The sequence below is a fragment of the Rattus rattus genome, chromosome 1, assembly GCF_011064425.1.
Source record: "Rattus rattus isolate New Zealand chromosome 1, Rrattus_CSIRO_v1, whole genome shotgun sequence".
In the NCBI taxonomy this organism is placed as follows: Eukaryota; Metazoa; Chordata; class Mammalia; order Rodentia; family Muridae; genus Rattus; species Rattus rattus.
The window spans coordinates 48,127,388-48,144,934 of record NC_046154.1 but is presented as its reverse complement, the minus strand read 5'-3'; the positions used below and the strand labels follow the sequence as shown (position 1 = coordinate 48,144,934).

General features: G+C 47.5%; 1 protein-coding gene across 1 annotated transcript; it reads right to left on the bottom strand.

The window, feature by feature from the left end:
- Nucleotides 1–1,131: 1,131 nt before the first annotated feature.
- On the bottom strand, nucleotides 1,132–17,291 carry Ttc4 (tetratricopeptide repeat domain 4). The gene is made up of 10 exons (XM_032901099.1): nucleotides 17,065–17,291; nucleotides 16,428–16,545; nucleotides 14,848–15,009; nucleotides 13,270–13,347; nucleotides 10,902–11,026; nucleotides 9,751–9,837; nucleotides 7,563–7,777; nucleotides 7,079–7,160; nucleotides 4,250–4,332; nucleotides 1,132–2,394 (listed from the first exon to the last, which is right to left on the bottom strand). Exons 1-10 carry the CDS (start codon nucleotides 17,173–17,175, stop codon nucleotides 2,298–2,300), a joined length of 1,158 nt encoding a protein of 385 aa, XP_032756990.1. The 5' UTR covers nucleotides 17,176–17,291; the 3' UTR covers nucleotides 1,132–2,297.
- Between the last annotated feature and the right edge of the window lie 256 nt (nucleotides 17,292–17,547).

Genomic DNA, 17,547 nt, shown 5'->3' with positions numbered 1-17,547 from the left:
TGTTTGGTCTGCAGTTGGTAGAACTGTTTGGGAAGGATTAGGGGGTGGTGGTCTTGTTCAAGGAAGTGTGTTCAACTTTAGTTAGGGTTTTATTGCTGTGAACAGACCACGACCAAGGCAACTCTTATAAGGACAACATTTAATTGGGTCTGGCTTATAGGTTCAGAGTTTCAGTCCATTATCATTAAGGTAGGAGCATGGCAGCATCTAGGCAGGCATGGTGCAGGAGGAGCTGAGAGTTCTACATCTTCATCTGAAGGCTGCTAGGCAGCTAGGATGAGGGTATTAAGATCACTCCCACAGTGACATACCTACTCTAACAAGGCCACACACACCTCCTAATAGCTCCACTCCCTGGGCCAAGCATATACAAACCATCAGTGTCACTGGTGTTTTATAGTTTCAAAACCCCAGCCATTCCCAATTAACTCGTTCTCTACCTTGTGATTGTCCCAAAATGTGAGCTTTCAGCTACTGCTCCAGTACAATACCTGCCTTCTGCTACCACGCTCTCCGCCACAATGGTCTTGGGTTGTAACTCACCTGCTGGTACCAAGGGCCCCAATAAACTCTTCTATAAGTTGGGTTGGTCATAGTGTCTCAACAGCAACAAAAAAGTAACGAAGACATTCTCTCCGCCGTGGCATCTAAGCTGATGACTCCGGAGGGTCAAAGACTAGAAGCACAGCAGACGCTGTCTGATGGGAAGGGCAGGGTCCCAGGGTGAAACAATCACAACACCTGCCAGGTACATTTCAGTTTGCACCTTGTTCTTACCCACCACCTCACCTCAGCCTCACCAAGTGAGAGGCTGGGTTAGATCTCCAATTAGACGGTAGGAAGGCACAGTAGAACATGATTTGTCCACGACAGTGAGGTAGCTACAGATGTCTGCTTCTGGGATCCTGCAGTGTCTGCCAGATTGTAGCTGACTCTTAAGCCCCTCACACAGACTTTGAGTTCTTACAAAGGAAGTCAAGGGAAAGTCTCTAGCAAGGAGAGAATGTCTGCAGTGTTTGCAAACCAATGTGTGTGTTACAGGGACCTGCCCTGGGAAAGCAAGCTGCACTGGTCTCCCTAAAAATAATTTCTCTTCCAGAAACAAGGATACAAGCAACACAAGATCCCGAATTAGCCCATCTGAAGGCCATCAGCTGGTTTCACTTTAATGATGTATTAGTTTTCCTACAGTGACAAACAATCCCCCAAATCTCAGTGTTTACTACACAAACATCTGCCACTCATGTTACAAATGGTGACTTTAGGCCAGCTGCTGTGAGCTTTCTTCAGACACCCAGGTCACGGGGATGCTCCTATTTGAGAAATGGCGCCTCATGGTAAAGGGAAAAGGACACAAGCCTACTTGTAAACCACTGCCCACTGACGCCTCAAGCTGCTGCCAGATGTGGCTCAAGCCCCATTTCATAGCCCTTGCATGGACAATGAGAAGTACGCTCCCCTTGGGAGATGGCGTGGACACTGCAGGAAGCCACTCCGCTGCAGCTAAGAATGCACACAACCTCTAGGATGCAGAGAACAACACAAGACAAAAACAGCCGGTGACAGGCAAAGGCCAGGTCAGAAGGCATGGAATGCTAGCCAGGCACAGTGGTGCACACCTCCAGTCAGCATTCTGCTGAGGCAGGGACATAACTGGCGCTGAGGAATGGAGAAGACTTGGGCTACCGCCAGGTCTGTTGCAGTTCTCATACTGCAACTCTACTGGTCAGAGAGACCAGTAGGGCTCTGAGTAATCCTGAGGATCCCAGTTCATACAGTCAACACAGAAACAGGATGCGGCTTCATGGCTCCAGTCGTCTCATGGCATCCACAGCATCCCTTAGCTTCTCTCCATGCTGGTGAAGCAACTACCAGTCTTTCAAGCCCTAAGGCCTTACGAGTACTGTGCAGCACTGGTTTACTCCCTTGGAGCTGTGCCTTCTGTATGTGCCCGATGCCACAATGGTTGAGACTGTCACTGCATCCTGAGATAGTCTAGGGGCCAGTGGTTACCAAGGCCAGCTATTCTGGTAATTGCAGTGGATGCTTTCTTCAGAGATGGACTCCAAAGATGGACTGGCCAGGCAGAGCTGTGAACGTGAGGAGGCTGAGGCCCAGCTGGAGCGCAGCACTCAGTCAGACAGGCGTAGGGTCAGGGAGTCCAGCAGCTTCTTCCCCAACGAGAGGTTAGGACCACTGTCCCTGGGGACAGAGTGCTGGACTCCAGCCAGATGACTCAGTGTGCAGACTCCAGGCAGAGGAAGATGAGGGACAAGACCCCAGGGTCTGCTCCTATGTTACCTTTGAACCCTTTTCCCCTGGAGAAAATTCTTACAGAAAGGAGAGGATCCTACACAGACCAGGAATGCTGGGGTAAGGGCCTTCACGGAGCACCTGCGGGGAGCACAGCAGAGTGGTTAACTGCATTACTATTGCCATTATCCCTGAACCTTCCCAGCCACTCTCAAGGTGAACCTTTGCATGTACCCAAACATTAAAATACAACTTAGCACATTTCTTTGTTTGGATATTCATAAATCTGGTGACAGCATGATAGTCATCAGCCCTCTGGCATCAGGCAACATAGGGCTAAACATGAAAGTTCACCAAACAAGCTATCAGTTCATTCCATATTACTAACTTGAGGTTAGTTTGTATCCCAACAAGCTAGGTTTGGCCACCTGTTCCTATTGTGGTCACACTGAATAAATCTCTCACCTTTAAAAACAACCAAAACAAAACAACAATAAAATCCTATTAATTTTGCTCTTTTAATTGGTTTCCTGAGAGTGGGGAGGTATCAACTGTGACTCCAAGTTTAGAAATGAGTCCCTGTGTTAAGAACAAGATTAAAATATAAACGTGTGGACCTACCGGTAAGGTAGCTTATTGGATAATGGCACTTGCTGCTGTGCCTAACTGAGACTCAAAGAGTGGAAGAGAGAACCAACTTCCATAAGTTGTCTTCCAACTTCCATACATATGCCGTGGCATGGTGCTGCCCCAACCCCAGATAAATGGTAAAAGGCAAACTTCATAACAACGACCAAAAAAGCTGGGCATAACGATGCATGCCTTCAATCTCAGCATTCAAAAGGCTGAGGTAAGGAATGTCTGTGAATTCAGGGCCAGCATGTTCATGTCTTCAAGTTCTCAACAGTCTCTTGTCTGTCGAAAACCTAAAAGTCATTGCTCACAGTGGCCTTTGCATGTCTGAGCATATGGAACTGCTGTTCCTCTGAGGATTGCTTTATATTTACACTTCTCAGATACTTCTTGGAAATGGGATACAGTGAGCCTCAGGCCTTGGGTAATGTCCCTCTACATGCTCTAGGCCAAAGCAGGCACAGCGGGGGCTTCTGGACCCCTTCCCAGGTAACTGCCTTCTCATCTGTTCAGACCCTCCCTCCAACCCAGCCTCTCCCACCATGGGCTCACCACCCAGCAGGACAATCCGAAGCTGGACATCCCTGTGCGCCTTCCTGGAGCTCCCCTCTGCAGCTCCACTCACCACCCTGGATAGAGTCCATGTTCCTTTGCAGGACAGTCAAGCCCATGCTTCATGAGCTGTGCTAACCCAGCTCTCCAGCCTCCCTGCTTACCACACACGAAGACCCCCACCCCCAGGACAATGGGCTTTTATTCTAAATGCAGAATTCCTCCGCCTTACTCTTCTTCACTTTGCTACAAGTTGGAGAAAAATAGACCCAAGAGTGAGCTTGTGAATTCCCTCAGGGCATTCTACAGAAGCTGTCAAGAGGCTGCTGTGGAACCCTGCTTGCTGCCACTGCTGTTAACAAGACTCCTCCCACAGCAGGCTGCACCACGTCTACAAGGGCACTCTGACTTCTGCTTGCATCCTGACTCAGAAGTACCCTAGAAACACGTACCCATTCCACAGTGAAGGTAGAGCCCCAGAGAGGCAGAATGTGCTCAGGGTCACACGGTTAGGGAACCCAGGAGTGTCTGCAATGCTCTTTCTATGCGACAGTGTCAGGAGACAAGTGCAATCAGAAAATGGAAGCTATGCCAGCTGCCTTCAGCTACACAAGCCAAGCAGCGTTTCCCTGAGAGCAGGCCCCTCACTTCCCATGGCCTGGGCTGTCTTCAGCCTCCTTGGCAATGGTTTGGTTTAATGGGCCAGGCCAGTTCAGTCCCACTGGCCTGAGATAGCTGTGACGGGGAGCAGAAGAGCGGACTAGACTCTGAAGGGGCCTTGAATTCTCCCATCATCCCATGGAGGGCTCACCTGGGGTGTTGCAGCACCTGCAGCAGGGTGCTCTCGGGGGACACCTGGTATAGTTCTGCCCTGTCCTCATCCTCGAAGTAGACCTGCAGGTTAACCAGAATGACAGACAAACACAGGCTTAGACGGCCCTACAAATGCTGCAGCAATTCTGAGAGGTTGGGAGGGCAACCGTACAAGTGGAAAGCCTGCCCCCTCCTCACAGCTGCAGGCTCTGGTGCTCAGGTCAGCCCCAGCTATGATACCCAGAAAGCTTAGGACCAGCTGCATTCTCCGTGGCTCAAGGAAGGGGACCATCCCGTGTGACTCAGGCAATGAAGAGGCACCAAAGCTCGAGTCCAGGCCTGTGCAGCCTTCAGTTTAGTTCCAGTGCCACAGAGGTGAGAAGCAGAAAGCCACAGTGACCCAAAGGGAAGGAAGAACCAGAGCAGGTGAGAGAGGTGTGCAAGCAGGGCACCAAAGCACAGCATGGTAAGGACGTTTCACAGGACACGTCAGAGCTCAACCAGGAGAGGAGGTACTCATGCCAGGAGCCAGCCAGCCTGAGCAGGAAGAGAATGGCTTCCTCAGAAGCCAGGTAATTAAGTGTGTAGCAAGTTAGAGCCCAACAGGAGTAAGAACAACGTCCACACGTGTGGAGCAGAGCAAACGATGGGGATTATCAGGCCTCCAGCAGAAGGATGACTACAAGCTATGGCAGAGAGTGACCTAGGGTTCTTGTTTTCTCGTTGCTATTTGCAGTACCAAGGATAGGACTCAGGGGTTCACACATGCTAGGCAAGTGCTCAACCACTGAGTTATATGCCTCTTTTTTTATTTTTAAAAATAAAAGAGTTAAGTCACTAAGTTACCCAGGCTAGCCTTGAACTACTTGTTAGCCCAGACTGGACTCCTGCTTTAGCTTCCTAAATGGCTGGGATTATAGGCCAGTGCCACTAAGCCCAGCTAGGATGGCCTATATGTAGGTTAGAGCTAGAACAGGATGTAGGGTGGGTGAGTTGTGCAGGATGTGAGTCTGCAGAAGAAGAGAAAGGCTGCCATTCTGGGGCAATAGCCATCATGGGGCTGAGGGCTCCACACAGGAAGGTGACAATGCTGGTGGCAGAAGGAGACTGATCAAAAAATACAAAGGTCGGCTGGGCATGGCAGTGCACAGCTGTAATCCTAGCACAGAGGTTGAGGTCAGGGACTGACAGCCTGCACTACACAATAAGAACCTGACTCAAAACACCACCAACATCTACATTACAAATATAGAAATAAATAAAGCGAATCTCGTGGTGTCAGAGTAGAGCTGGAGACATACAACGTTGCACACATTAATTCTTCCTCAGCCATGAGTCCCTTTCCCAATTTAACAGTATGCCTACTGCACAGAGAGCTTAGCTTCTAAATATCACTCTCCATAGAAACCACCAAGGTTCCTTGGAAAAAAATAATTGCTATCGAAGCTGGGGTGGAGAAAGCACAGCTCAAAGCTGGAGTACCTTGGGCCAGAAACAAGAATGTAAAGAAGGGAAGTGATCTAGTCTATAGAAATAGATCTGAATAAAGTCCCAGTGACCAAGTCCACAACAATTTGAACATAAACACCACAGTGATAAATTAAATAAAAAAGGAAACCATTATACAGAGTAAATAAATGTTTGGCTCAGTTAAAGGTAAGCTGTTCTTTAACATCCATGGGCACGCGCACAGTGACTGTGCAGTAGAGACCTGGTGACACCTCCTTGGTCATGAGAGCAGGGTGATCATCATCAAGAACAGATCACTGGAGCCCACATGGCCAGACACAGTGAGAACAGAGCATCACTCCAGTGACAGCTCAGCCAAACATACAAAATCCACATCCAGTCACAGGAAACACGAGCAGAAAAGACAGAAGGTACGGTATCTTTGCAGGGGTCAGGGTGGGGACGATAAAGGACAGAATCAATACACCGTGTGCTCTTGGAACAAAAGGGATCTTCCTGGGACAATCTGTGGAGCCTGAGGATGGGGCTGAAGTCACCAACAATGCTAGCTTCCTGACCTTGATGGCTCTTTTGAGATTATGAAGAATGTCTGTGTGTAGAAAACATGTATGAAAGTAATTCAAGGTTGGTGGAAATCATTTAGTGTCTGACTCTCAAATCTTCAGGAAACAATTAATTATTCAGTAAACTCTGGTTATGTTCTTTTTTAAAAATCTAACAATGGAATATTATTCAGTCTTACAAAGAAAGGCTCGCATATGCTACAACATGACTCATTCTAAACCATGGTTGAGTCTTAAAGATGCTATGCTAAGTGAAACAAGCCTGACATTGTCTAATTCCTGTTTGTGTGAGGTCCCAGAGTGGTCACGTTAATGGAGACAGGAAGTAGAACAGCCAAGGGCAGGGGTGGAGGACATAGCTATTTGATGAGGACAGAGTTTCAGTTTGGGAGATGGAAAGCGATGGAGAGGGGATTGTGGGAAGGGGTGAATAATAGAGTGAATGAGCGAGTGAGCTTGATGATGTCACTCTGAGGCTAACGTGGTAAAATGCTATGTATATTTTTCAAAAAAAAAAAAAATGTAATCAGTGGTCAGTGAGATGATTCAGCACGTGAAAGCTCTTGATGCCTAAGCTCAATCCCAGAACCTACCTAAGGGGAGAAAAACCAATGGCTGAAAGCTGTCACTTAACCTGCACCTGTGCCATGACAAATCGCAAACACACACACACACACACACACACACACACACACACACACACACACACACACACACACAATTATTTAGAACAGTCAATTTCTGTATACATCCTCCCAATAGCTCTTACAGGAATGAAATACAACATTTCTTACCTCCAGATCATCTGGGTGGTACTTGTGCTCTGAGTCCCAGGAGGGCGCTTCACTAAACATCGCCATTAGATGGTCAATAAACCTGAGGGAGGAGGATGTGCTTTCTGGGTGTCAATGTTCCATTTATATTCCCACATCAGTCCCTGACAGCAATTCAGAGAGAACAGTGACCCTATAAAGCATGGCATCCAGGCTTAACCTACTCTGACAACAGTGCAAGCATAAACAAAGGCTTATCAAGAATCAGCCTTTGAAATCATATAATAAACACACAGTTAAATGATCTGCATGTACTACCTCAGGTGAACCGCCCAGACAGTGCTGAGGCAAGTAGACAGATTCATGATGGAGAACCCTGTCCACACGCTGGGAATGGCCTCTAAATTACTCCTTTCCTTCTCAGCCAAAGCCCATTTGTCTCTCTTGACAAGTCAGCAGCAGCAGCACACAAGCAGGCGCAGAGGGCCTTGGGACAAACCCGTACCTGGTGTCCTCGTGAAAAGCGGAGATGAAGTCAGACTGTGCATACTCGGGGTACAGGAACAGAACAGGCCAGCTCAGCCTGCCCTGGTCATCTATACTGAGCCTGGCTCCACAGGGGTTCTCAGAGCTGAGCCCATCCAGGAGCATCTCGGCTACATTGGAGGCTGAATCTTCATCTTCACCGACTGATTCAGAGACAAGCCTGATGTTCCTAGCCTGGATTAAGACAAAACACACTCGCACAGACCTTATCCTGCGGAAGATGCAAACACATCACTGAAATAAACCCTGGAGCTTCCTGAGGCTCATGTGACCATCTTAACTGTCCTGGCAGCCTGGCATAGTGGCCTGGGATTTCTGATACTCCTGTCACCTGCTTCCAGGTGCTGGGATCACAGGCATGTGCCACCCTGGCTGGCAAACTTATTCTTAAAGGATCAGGTACTGAGGGCCAAGCAGTCTGCTGACAGTGGTCCCCTGTTCCACTGCCTATGGGAAAGCCTTGGATACATAAATAAGGAGAGCTGATTCAAGGTCACCATCTACGGCCTCGGCCTTAGATGGCCACCAATAAAGCATGGCATTTGTGCTTCCCGGTTTTAAGTCAACTTGACACAAGCTAGAGCCATCTCAAAGAAGGGAAATCCAATTGAGAAAATGCCTCCACAAGATCCAGCTGTAAGGCATTTTCATAATTAGTGATTGATGGGGGAAAGCCCGGGCCACTGTGGGTGGTGCCACCCCTGAGAGCAAGCTAGTGCACTCCTCCCTGGCCTCTGCATCAGCTCCTGCCTCCAGGTTCCTGCCCTGCTTGAGTTCCTGCTTGACTATTACATGGAAATGTAAGCTAAATAAACCCTTTTCTCCCCAACTTGATTTTGGTCATGGTGCTTCATTATAGCAAGAGAAACCCTAAGGCAGCATTGTACTGTTGATGATTTTAATACTAGTATAGGACTTAACTAAAGGAAGTACCTAGACATTTTCTGAGACATCTCTATGTGGGGCTGGAGAAATGGCTCAGTGGTTGGTGCATGGGCTTTCTTCCAGAGGTTCCAGCTTCAATTCCCAAAACCCCACACCTCTGTGACACCACATGCATCATGTGGTGCACATACACAATACATTCAAGCAAAAAAAAAAAAAATCTGTATAAAATATCTCGGTCTCTTATTCAAGAAAATGGCCAAATCCTTTCTGAATGAACTTAAAAACCTGGAGTACACTGTTCTGTTTGTTGGGTTGGGTTTTGTTTTATCTTTCGAGACAAGAGTTTCACTGTTGTTTGAAACTGGCTTAAAACTCAGCATCTTCCACCTTTGCATCTCGACTACTGGAACTGCAGACATGGCCCACGGCATCTGTTTGTCATCCTACTGCACATCTACATACATAGAATTTTTTTAAAGAATTATATTATGTGCTGTTTTGCCGACAGGCATGTCTGTGTGAGGGTGCCAGATTCCCTGGGACTGGAGCTTCAGACAGTTGTTAGCGCCATTTGGGTGCTGGGAACCAAACCCAGGGCCTCTGTAAACAGTGCACTTAACCACTGAGCATCTCTCCAGCCCCATATTTAATTTGTTGATATCTGATAACAGATAGCTTGTTGGGAGAGACGAGTGAGCACGCTTTAGCAGTGTTAAGTTCTCTAAGTTAGTAACTGAAAGTGGGTGTGTAACTTAACTGAACCCAGAATGAAACTAAAGCCTCAGCCCAGGAGGCATCATCTGCCAAATGGGAGACCAGCGGGCATCAAGGATGAAAGGTCAGACGCATTCACTTCAGGGAAGTACCAAGCAGTAACCGGCTCGGCCACTGGGCCTCCTGGACTACACTCACTTCAGAATGCAGGACGGAGAGGCTTCTACTGTCATTAGTTAAAGCAACAGAATGTGCTTTCACAGGTCATAAGTTACAGTAATGAGCAAGGCCCTGGCTCAGACACCATTACTATAGGAAGTTTTCTTCAACCTAAGATTAGTAAACCAGGAACGAGAAGGCCTTCCGCAGAGGGCTGCTGTGAGGGAGGGAGAGGATGACTAGCCCAGCACGGGCAGAGCTAACTGAATGTGGTGCCCCAACTCCAGAGCACAGCTGTGAAGGCAAAGCACCCCAAGAAAGGTCCCAGCAGGCTTCCACAGCCAGGGCATTTCTTACTCTGTGAGGCTCATGCTTTGAGAACTCACCCTGATGGCCTGGAGCAGAGCCGCATTCTGATTTTGTTCCTTCTTTTCTTTCAACTTTGCTTTCCTCAGATCCCGCTCCTCCATCCTCTGGAAACACAATTCAGATGCCATCAGCGCCAGGGACCTCTTTCTCACTTTTACCCCAGCCTGCAGGATGTCTGGTCTCTATATAAGCCATGTTCCTACTCAGAGACTGCCAGTGGCTGGTTCAGTAACCATCCACAAAGCATGCCCCCAGGGGTCAGCCCACTATCAGCAGAAATTTACAACCTAGTTCTTAAAAACAAAAACACCCAAAACCTTCATCCTTGTACCCCAAGAACTCACAATTCACTGAGGAGTGCTAAGAGCCAAGTGTCACCCTGATGGTTCCCCCAAAGTAGGCTTAGGTAAATGAGGAAGGTGCCACCAATAAAGAAGAACGGGCATCTCCCTTCAGGGATCCCAGTAGACAAGTACTACATGGGAACCCCAACTTCTCTGATATGGCTGCAGAAAACCCGCAGTTCTGCCTTCCACACAGTTAAAATCAGTGAGAGAAAAATACCACCAGTCCACTCAGAACTGCAGAAACGGGTGGCAGACTTTCCCACTCTCCCCCTGGGCTTGCAGTTACCAGGAATCTGCCAACATTTGCTACAAAGGGAAGAGAGCAAATGTGTCGGGCTCTGCAGATCACATGTCTCCATTGTGTATTATCTCTGGACAATGTGAAAACAGCTTACCTCATTTCCTCTTCATAAAAAAAAAAAAAAAATGGGGTACATATTACTCTCATTTTCAAAGCAGAGACCAAGAAATGTCAGGAACTTGTCCTGAGTCATTTCAGCATTTCAGCAGTGGCAAAAGTAGGATTCAAACTCAGATTTGTTGAAGTATCCCTCTAGGCCTCCTTGTTTGGAACGTTCTCCCTCAACGTCACTCAGCCATTCAATAAACTCCCACTCTGTCATTCAGAGATTGAGCTTAGGCATCATCTCTCTCAGCAAACTGCCTGTCAGAATCCATTCACACTCTGCTGTTGGCAGTGCAAAGCCAGCGACCACTACTCTAGATGTTTGCATGAACACTGTATATTCCCACAGTGACTTGAGACACAATCTGAGGAATGCTAACTAGCAAATGCAAGCTGTCTGTGGACAGATACCAACCTTTAGCTTGTCTGCTTTTGTCCTCATTTCTAGAAGTTTCTTCTCTTTGGCATCAATCTGTAGTCCCTCATCACACCAGTTCACAGCCTCAGCAAAGTGTTTCAGTTCAAGATGGCACAGGGCACCTGTAGAAACCAGAGTCCTGAGGATCTCGGAACAACATGCTGAGAAAGCACCACCTTGGAAAAGCCGTGCTCCCCTCACCAGCCTCCAGCCAGTCCCAGGAGGGGAGACAGGACACAGCTCTTTGTACTTCAGTTCCTAGACAGGAAAGGATTTGTGTACTGTAGATCAGAAATCACTCTCAACCCCATGTACTTCAAAACTTCCAAGTCTTCCTGGTATAAAAGACCCTAAAATGCAACAGCTCATCAAACAACACCGTCAGACAGGGCTGGCCTAGAAAATGGCTGTCATTTACCTGCTGGACCTTGGACAAAGGCCATGTCTGAGTTTCTGGTTCCTTGTCTGCAAATGGGAGAATAAAGGCCATCTCAGATGTGTGTGTGTGTGTGTGTGTGTGTGTGTGTGTGTGTGTGTGTGTGTGTGTGTGTGTGTGTTTTTAAGATTTGTTTTTGAGAGAGAGACAGAGATAGAGAGAGACAGAGAGAGAGAGAGATTCTCTCTGTGTGTGTGTGTGTGTGTGTGTGTGTGTGTGTGTGTGTGTGTGTAAAAGTGTTTGCCTGAAGAGGCCAGAAATGTCAGATAGCTCTTGAGCTCAAGTCTCAGGCAGCTGTGAGCCACAGGGAACTGAACTGGAGTCCTATGCAAGCAGAATGTTGTTAGCTGCTGAACCTCCTCTCCAGCCCTCAGATGATGTTTACTGTAAAGCAGAATTTCCTCAGCCATCAATTAACGCCCAAACACATTTTCCTTTTTTATATAGCCATCTGTTTAAAGTGCCCCCCTTTTACTTTTTGATTGACTAGTTTGTTTGTTTACATTCTGGGGTGAAATCTGCAGTGCCCTGTGCATGCTAGGGGAGTGCCCTACTGTTAAGCTATATACCTTGATTCTTTTTTTTTTTTTGGTTCTTTTTTCCGGAGCTGGGGACCGAACCCAGGGCCTTGCGCTTCCTAGGCAAGCACTCTACCACTGAGCTAAATCCCCAACCCCATACCTTGATTCTATTTCTAAAAGGTTTCACTGCAATCATGTTCAGTTTACTCTGGTTAGTCTCTCAGACTTTCATAGAAATTTAAAACATCAGAACTTTATTATAAGGCTTATGTGCTGGTTTGAATATGCTAGGCCTAGGGAGTGGCACTATTAGAAGGTAAAGCCCTGACACCTGTTGGAGTAGGTGTGTCACTGTGGATGTGGGCTTTAAGACCCTCATCCTAACGGCGGGGAAGCTGGTATTCTGCTAGCAGCCTTCAGATGAAGATGTAGAACTCTCAGCCCTCCTGCACCATGCCTGCTTGGACACTGCCATGCTCCTGCCTCGATGATAATGGACTGGACCTCTGAACCTATAAGCCAGCCCCAATTAAATGCTGTCCTTATATGAGTTGCCTTGGTCACGGTGTCTGTTCACAGCAGGAAAACCCTAACTAAGACAGCTTGAGTATCAAAGACTCTAGGGGTTGGGGATTTAGCTCAGCGGTAGAGCACTTGCCTAGCAAGCGCAAGGTCCTGGGTTCGGTCCCCAGCTCCGGAAAAAAAAAAAAAAACAAAAAAAAACAAAAAGACTCTAACTCTGGATAGGTGAGAAGGCTCAGGAGGTAAAGGTCTTTGCTGTCAAGCCTGACAACCTAAATTCTCTCCCTGGAGAGGTGGAGAAGGAGAGTCTACTCCTAGAGGTTGTCCTCTGACCTCTACACATAGATCATGGCACGTGTGCCTCCTCACTAGCACGGTACACACGGAACAAATGCGTAACTGGATAAGTGTAGGAAGGCTCGATACATGATGAATGAATTACAGTTTGCAAAGCTCCCTAAGTTCAGAGAGGGGAAGTATAAAACAGTAAAAGTGCTGTCATTACAAGGTCAGACCACAACACAAAACAGCAGCAGAGTTCCTGCCAAAGGCCCCACACTTATCCTTTAATTAATTAATCTTTCAATCAGCCAAACTAGGGAGAAAATCAGAATGTGCTATGTCTTATTTAATTTTATTCTTTACTAACTTAAAATGAGGAGTTTCAATTCCATACATATTCAGCATAAAGGGTAGAGCCTTCTGGGGAGTGCTGAGTGGTGGTAGTCACTGAGAGAAAGCAGGGCCTTCATATGGAGACGGCAGGACTAAGGTGACTTCCCAGTCCCCAGCACACAAGAGCCAAGCCTTCAATGGCAGCTTTTGGTGCAGAGTAAAGTGCCAGTTTTCCCAAATGATGGCCACCGTGCGGCTCCTAGAGACTCACCTCGTATGATGGCTTTCAGGTGATCAGGCTTTAGCTTCTTGGCAGCCAGCACGTCATTGAGAGCAGAGCGGAAATTGCCTAATGAAACGCCATTAAGTAAAAGAAGGTAAGTTTTCCCATCAAAATGCTTCCACAAAGTCACAGCCTTGACAGAGATAACTCCAGACAAGGGTCAGGAAGTCAGAACAACTGAACACACTGCTGGACAGGCACAGGTGTGCTCATCGGGTTCTAAAGAGTGCACAGCATCAGGCAGGCCAGAGGAGCCAGAATGGCTAGTCAGCCTGAGACAAGATGTCAGTGTTACCAGTGGCTGAAGACTCAGGTCAACTGAAACTGACGAGGACGTGGGAAAGATCAGTGTCAGGTGCACTGGAGAGTAAGCTAGCACTGTGAACCAACAGTGTTCTAGAAATTATCCTCAAAAGTACCTGACCAATGTGTAAGGATCAGTGTCAAGAAGCAAGCTAAGTTATCTCCTGCTGGTATGGAGCTTTGAGAGACGGTTCCACTAAATTGTCTAGGCTGAACTCACACTTGGGGTCCCCCTGCCTCATTCTCCAGGTAGCTGAGGTTTATAGGTCCCAGACACTTACACAGAGTACATCTTGAAAGCAGGAAAGCAAAGGCACGGACTTGAAAACAGAAAGCAGAGGAAAGCGCTGTGCTACCAGGCCACAGTACAGAAGGACAAAGGCGCCGAGGCCTCTGTGATGGGGGCAGAGGCAGACTGAAAGGCCATCAGATTTCCAGACGCCTTACCCTCCACTGTTGATGGAAGTCAGCACTTCCCAAACCTGAGAGATTGGAGGTTTATTCTAGGCAGTGTCTGGTCTGGAAGCCCTGAGCATGGTGGTGATTCAGTAAAGAAGAACTAAACATACAAACCCCAGCCCCATTCTCCCACTTGGTTCTGAGAGCACCAGCAGCCACAATTTCCAAAAACAGAAAACAGTACGCAGAATTAAGAAAAGCATCAATTTAAGAAATTTCCTAGATCTACCTGCTCCTGCCTCCCAAGTTGCAAGACTAAAAGCATAAGCTAGTGTAAATTCTTCCTTTCTTTTTTACAGACTGTGTGTGTGTGTGTGTGTGTGTGTGTGTTTTGTGTGTGTGGGCAGTTGTGAGCAGCCTGCTGTGTCTGCTGGGATCTTGGGGTTCTCTGGAACAGCAGCAAATGCTCTTGATGTTTGAGCACATATCTCTTCGGCCCTATAAGTGAATTCTTCAGAAACAATAAAGCTATGCTGGGGAGACGGCTCGGTCAGTAAAGTGCTTGTTGAGCAATCATGAGGACCTGAGTCAACCCCTAGCACACGCATAAAAATGCTAGGTGTAACAGCATATGCTTGGGAGAAGTAGAGGCAAATGGATCCACAGGGCTTGCTGGCCAGCCAGCTTAACTTTCTCAGAAAAAGCTCCAGGCCAATGAGAGACTACCTCCAAAAACAAGGTAGATGGCTCCTGAGAAGGACAGGCTAACCTTTACCCTGCGTGAGCGCACGCACACACCTTGTACACACACACACACACACACACACACACACACACGAGAGCTGAGTCATCATGATTACGTACCGAGATAGTACTGTGCTGCTGCCCGGTTGGTATACAGGATGGCATTCAGATCAGGGTCTGCACACTTCTTCTTCAGTCCTTCACTGTAGGAAACCACAGCTTTCTTATAGTCTTTTTCTTTAAAGTAGTCATTGCCCTCATCTTTATAGGTCTTGGCTTGCTCTGCAAAGAGGAGGGAGTAAGCAGCATGTCATACCCTTTAGAAAGCTCACTGAAAACCTCTGTCATGCACTACTGTAATATTGCACAGGTTAGGGTTTATCAGCTCGACACGAGCTAAGTCAGCCAGGAAAGGGAGCCTCAAACAAAAAATGCCTCCACCTTGATTAATGATTGATGTGGGGGGCCCATCACACTGTGAGCAGTGCAGCTCCTGGGCAGGTGCTCCTGGGTTGTATAAAAAGCAAGCTGAACAATGCAAGGGGAGCAACCCCAGGAAGCAGCAGTCCATGGTCTCTGTCTCAGTTCCTGCCCCTCAGTTCCTGAGTTCACTTCCTTCAGTGAGGGACTATCACCTATAATCTAAAATAAACCCTCTTTTCCCCACATTCATTTCTTCAGTCTTTTAGCACAGCAAAAGAAAGGCTAACACATATATGATAAATCTAAGAGATGGAGCTAACACAGAAAGAAAAATCCAAATGAATGGTATGATAAAATTAGCATCTATATAGAATACAAGGTCATGCAAGCCTAATGCTATCTCCACTTACAAAGAATTCATGAGGTATGTTACTAAGTGCTTTTCTGGTTTTTTTTGGGGGGGGTGTGTTTGTTTGTTTTTTGGGGACAGGGTTTCCTCTGTGTAGCCCTGGCTGTCTTGGAAATCGCTCTGTACACCAGGCTGGCCTCAAACTCGGGAGATCTGCCTGTCTCCCCTCCCGAGTACTGGGGTTAAAGGCGTGTGTCTCCACCACCCAGCTATAAATGCTATTTTTAAGAGGGGAATTAAAGATGGTGTAGAGAGATGGCTCAGCAGGTAAAGGTACTTGCCCCTAAGCTTGACAACCGGAGCTGGATCTAAGAGAACATGTGTAATGGTAAAAGAGCACTTACCTCACCAGGCTATCCTCTGATCTCCATATGTGCATACACACATACACACACAAAGGGTTTTAAAGGGGGCTATAGCTCACTTATGTAGCATGTGTGAGGTTCTGGGTTCAACTTCTGCACACGCGCATGTACACGTACGTGTACATTTATCCCAGTTTTTGAAGGACTTTAATTTTTATTGAGAAAATTATACTAATCCTTTTCTTACGTTGTTTCATTCACTGAAATGCAAATTCCCCTCCTCTCTGGTAAGAGCCTACAAAACTATTAAGATTCAGTTCAGACGCAGACCCAGGAGCCCACGCCTGCCCCTGTAGTACAGCGCTCCAACAGTGCCCACTGCAGTATCGGTGTACTTATAGCACACCCTTCCTGATTCGTTAGAACGATCTGGTTTTTCATTGGAGCTGTGTACATTATTCAGCGGGTATCCAAAGGAGGATGTGTGGAGCGAACACTGGCACGTTAGCCGTAATACTTTAACTCAACAGAGACCCAAAAGAAATGCTAGTCACATAAGATACCTTCTGGAGATCGCTCATCATCAAAAATAATCGATTGGAGGCAAGCCAAGTCAGGAAACTCCTTGGGATCAATTTCTGATGGCGCTTTTTTCATAAATAGGGGGATCTTGTCAAATTCCTAGAATTTAAAATAATAAATGACATTAGTGCTGTCTACAGATTAGATCCATTCCCAGGACACAACATCAAAGTTTTTTTTTTTTTTTCTCCCTGATCATGATATGCAAATACTCAGGATTGGCTGGATCTATAAAAGCCCCAGCTTCTCTGGTGTTAAACTGGAGTGTGGGATCCTGATTCCCAACACTCTCCATGCGTGACAGCAATCGCCTTCAATCGGGCGCTTTCAAGTTCCTAATCACCTTCACCATCTCCTTTCATCATTACCCTAACCTTATGTAACCTGGGTGCCGCAGGTAAAACAACTTTCTAAGTAAGGAACCATCCGGCAGCAGAACCAGGTGGTCGTGTGTAATAGGGCTGCCTACCAAACCCTGTGGTCTTAAATGCACTGACAACTTAGACTCTCAAAACCTCGAGGCCGGTGGTTTCTGGCACTCAACTAGGAGCCACAGGTTCTTTGGCAGTGACCAAGCCGCGAGAACCAAGCTCCTACCCCAGAAGCCCCGCGGCCCACCTCCTCCCACTGGTCCTCGCGGAAGCCGCCGCGGTAAGGCTGGCTCTGGAACTTGTCCAGGAACGCGTCCATGGAACTGTCATCTGTAGGGTCAGGATCAGAACTCTCCATGGCAGCTCGCAACTTCGGCACTTCAATCTGGGGGCCAAGAAACGTGCCGCTCCTTCCGGCGGCAGGGGTGCCCTTCCTTTTGCTGTCCGGGCTGCGCGTGGCTATGCCTCTGGAGTTCCGCCGTGTGTGGGGGCGTGGCCTGTCTGGAGGTGTGGCCTGACCTGGAGCTTCCCTTACCTCCCAGCCCCACCCATCCACCGGCACAGTTGACTTGGCCCACCTATTCTCGCGTTTGTGAGTGGTTAGGTAAACTCCCTTTTGTATCTGAACTCTTCATATCCTTTCTGATGTTTGTATGTCTTTTTTATAAATGTTCTGAAAAGGTGACATCTTCTTAGCCAGGCCACATGACATCTGCCTGTAATCCTAGCA

Bases quoted from the DNA above. Each gene is read 5' to 3' on its own strand.
- Ttc4 (XM_032901099.1), bottom strand. From the start codon at position 17,175: ATGGAGAGTTCTGATCCTGACCCTACAGATGACAGTTCCATGGACGCG. The intron at 15,010-16,427 runs GTATCTTATGTG...TCCTCTTTGCAG, and splicing joins TGATGAGCGATCTCCAGAAG to AGCAAGCCAAGACCTATAAA. The intron at 11,027-13,269 runs GTGAGTCTCTAG...TGGTTTCTACAG, and splicing joins CCTGAAAGCCATCATACGAG to GTGCCCTGTGCCATCTTGAA.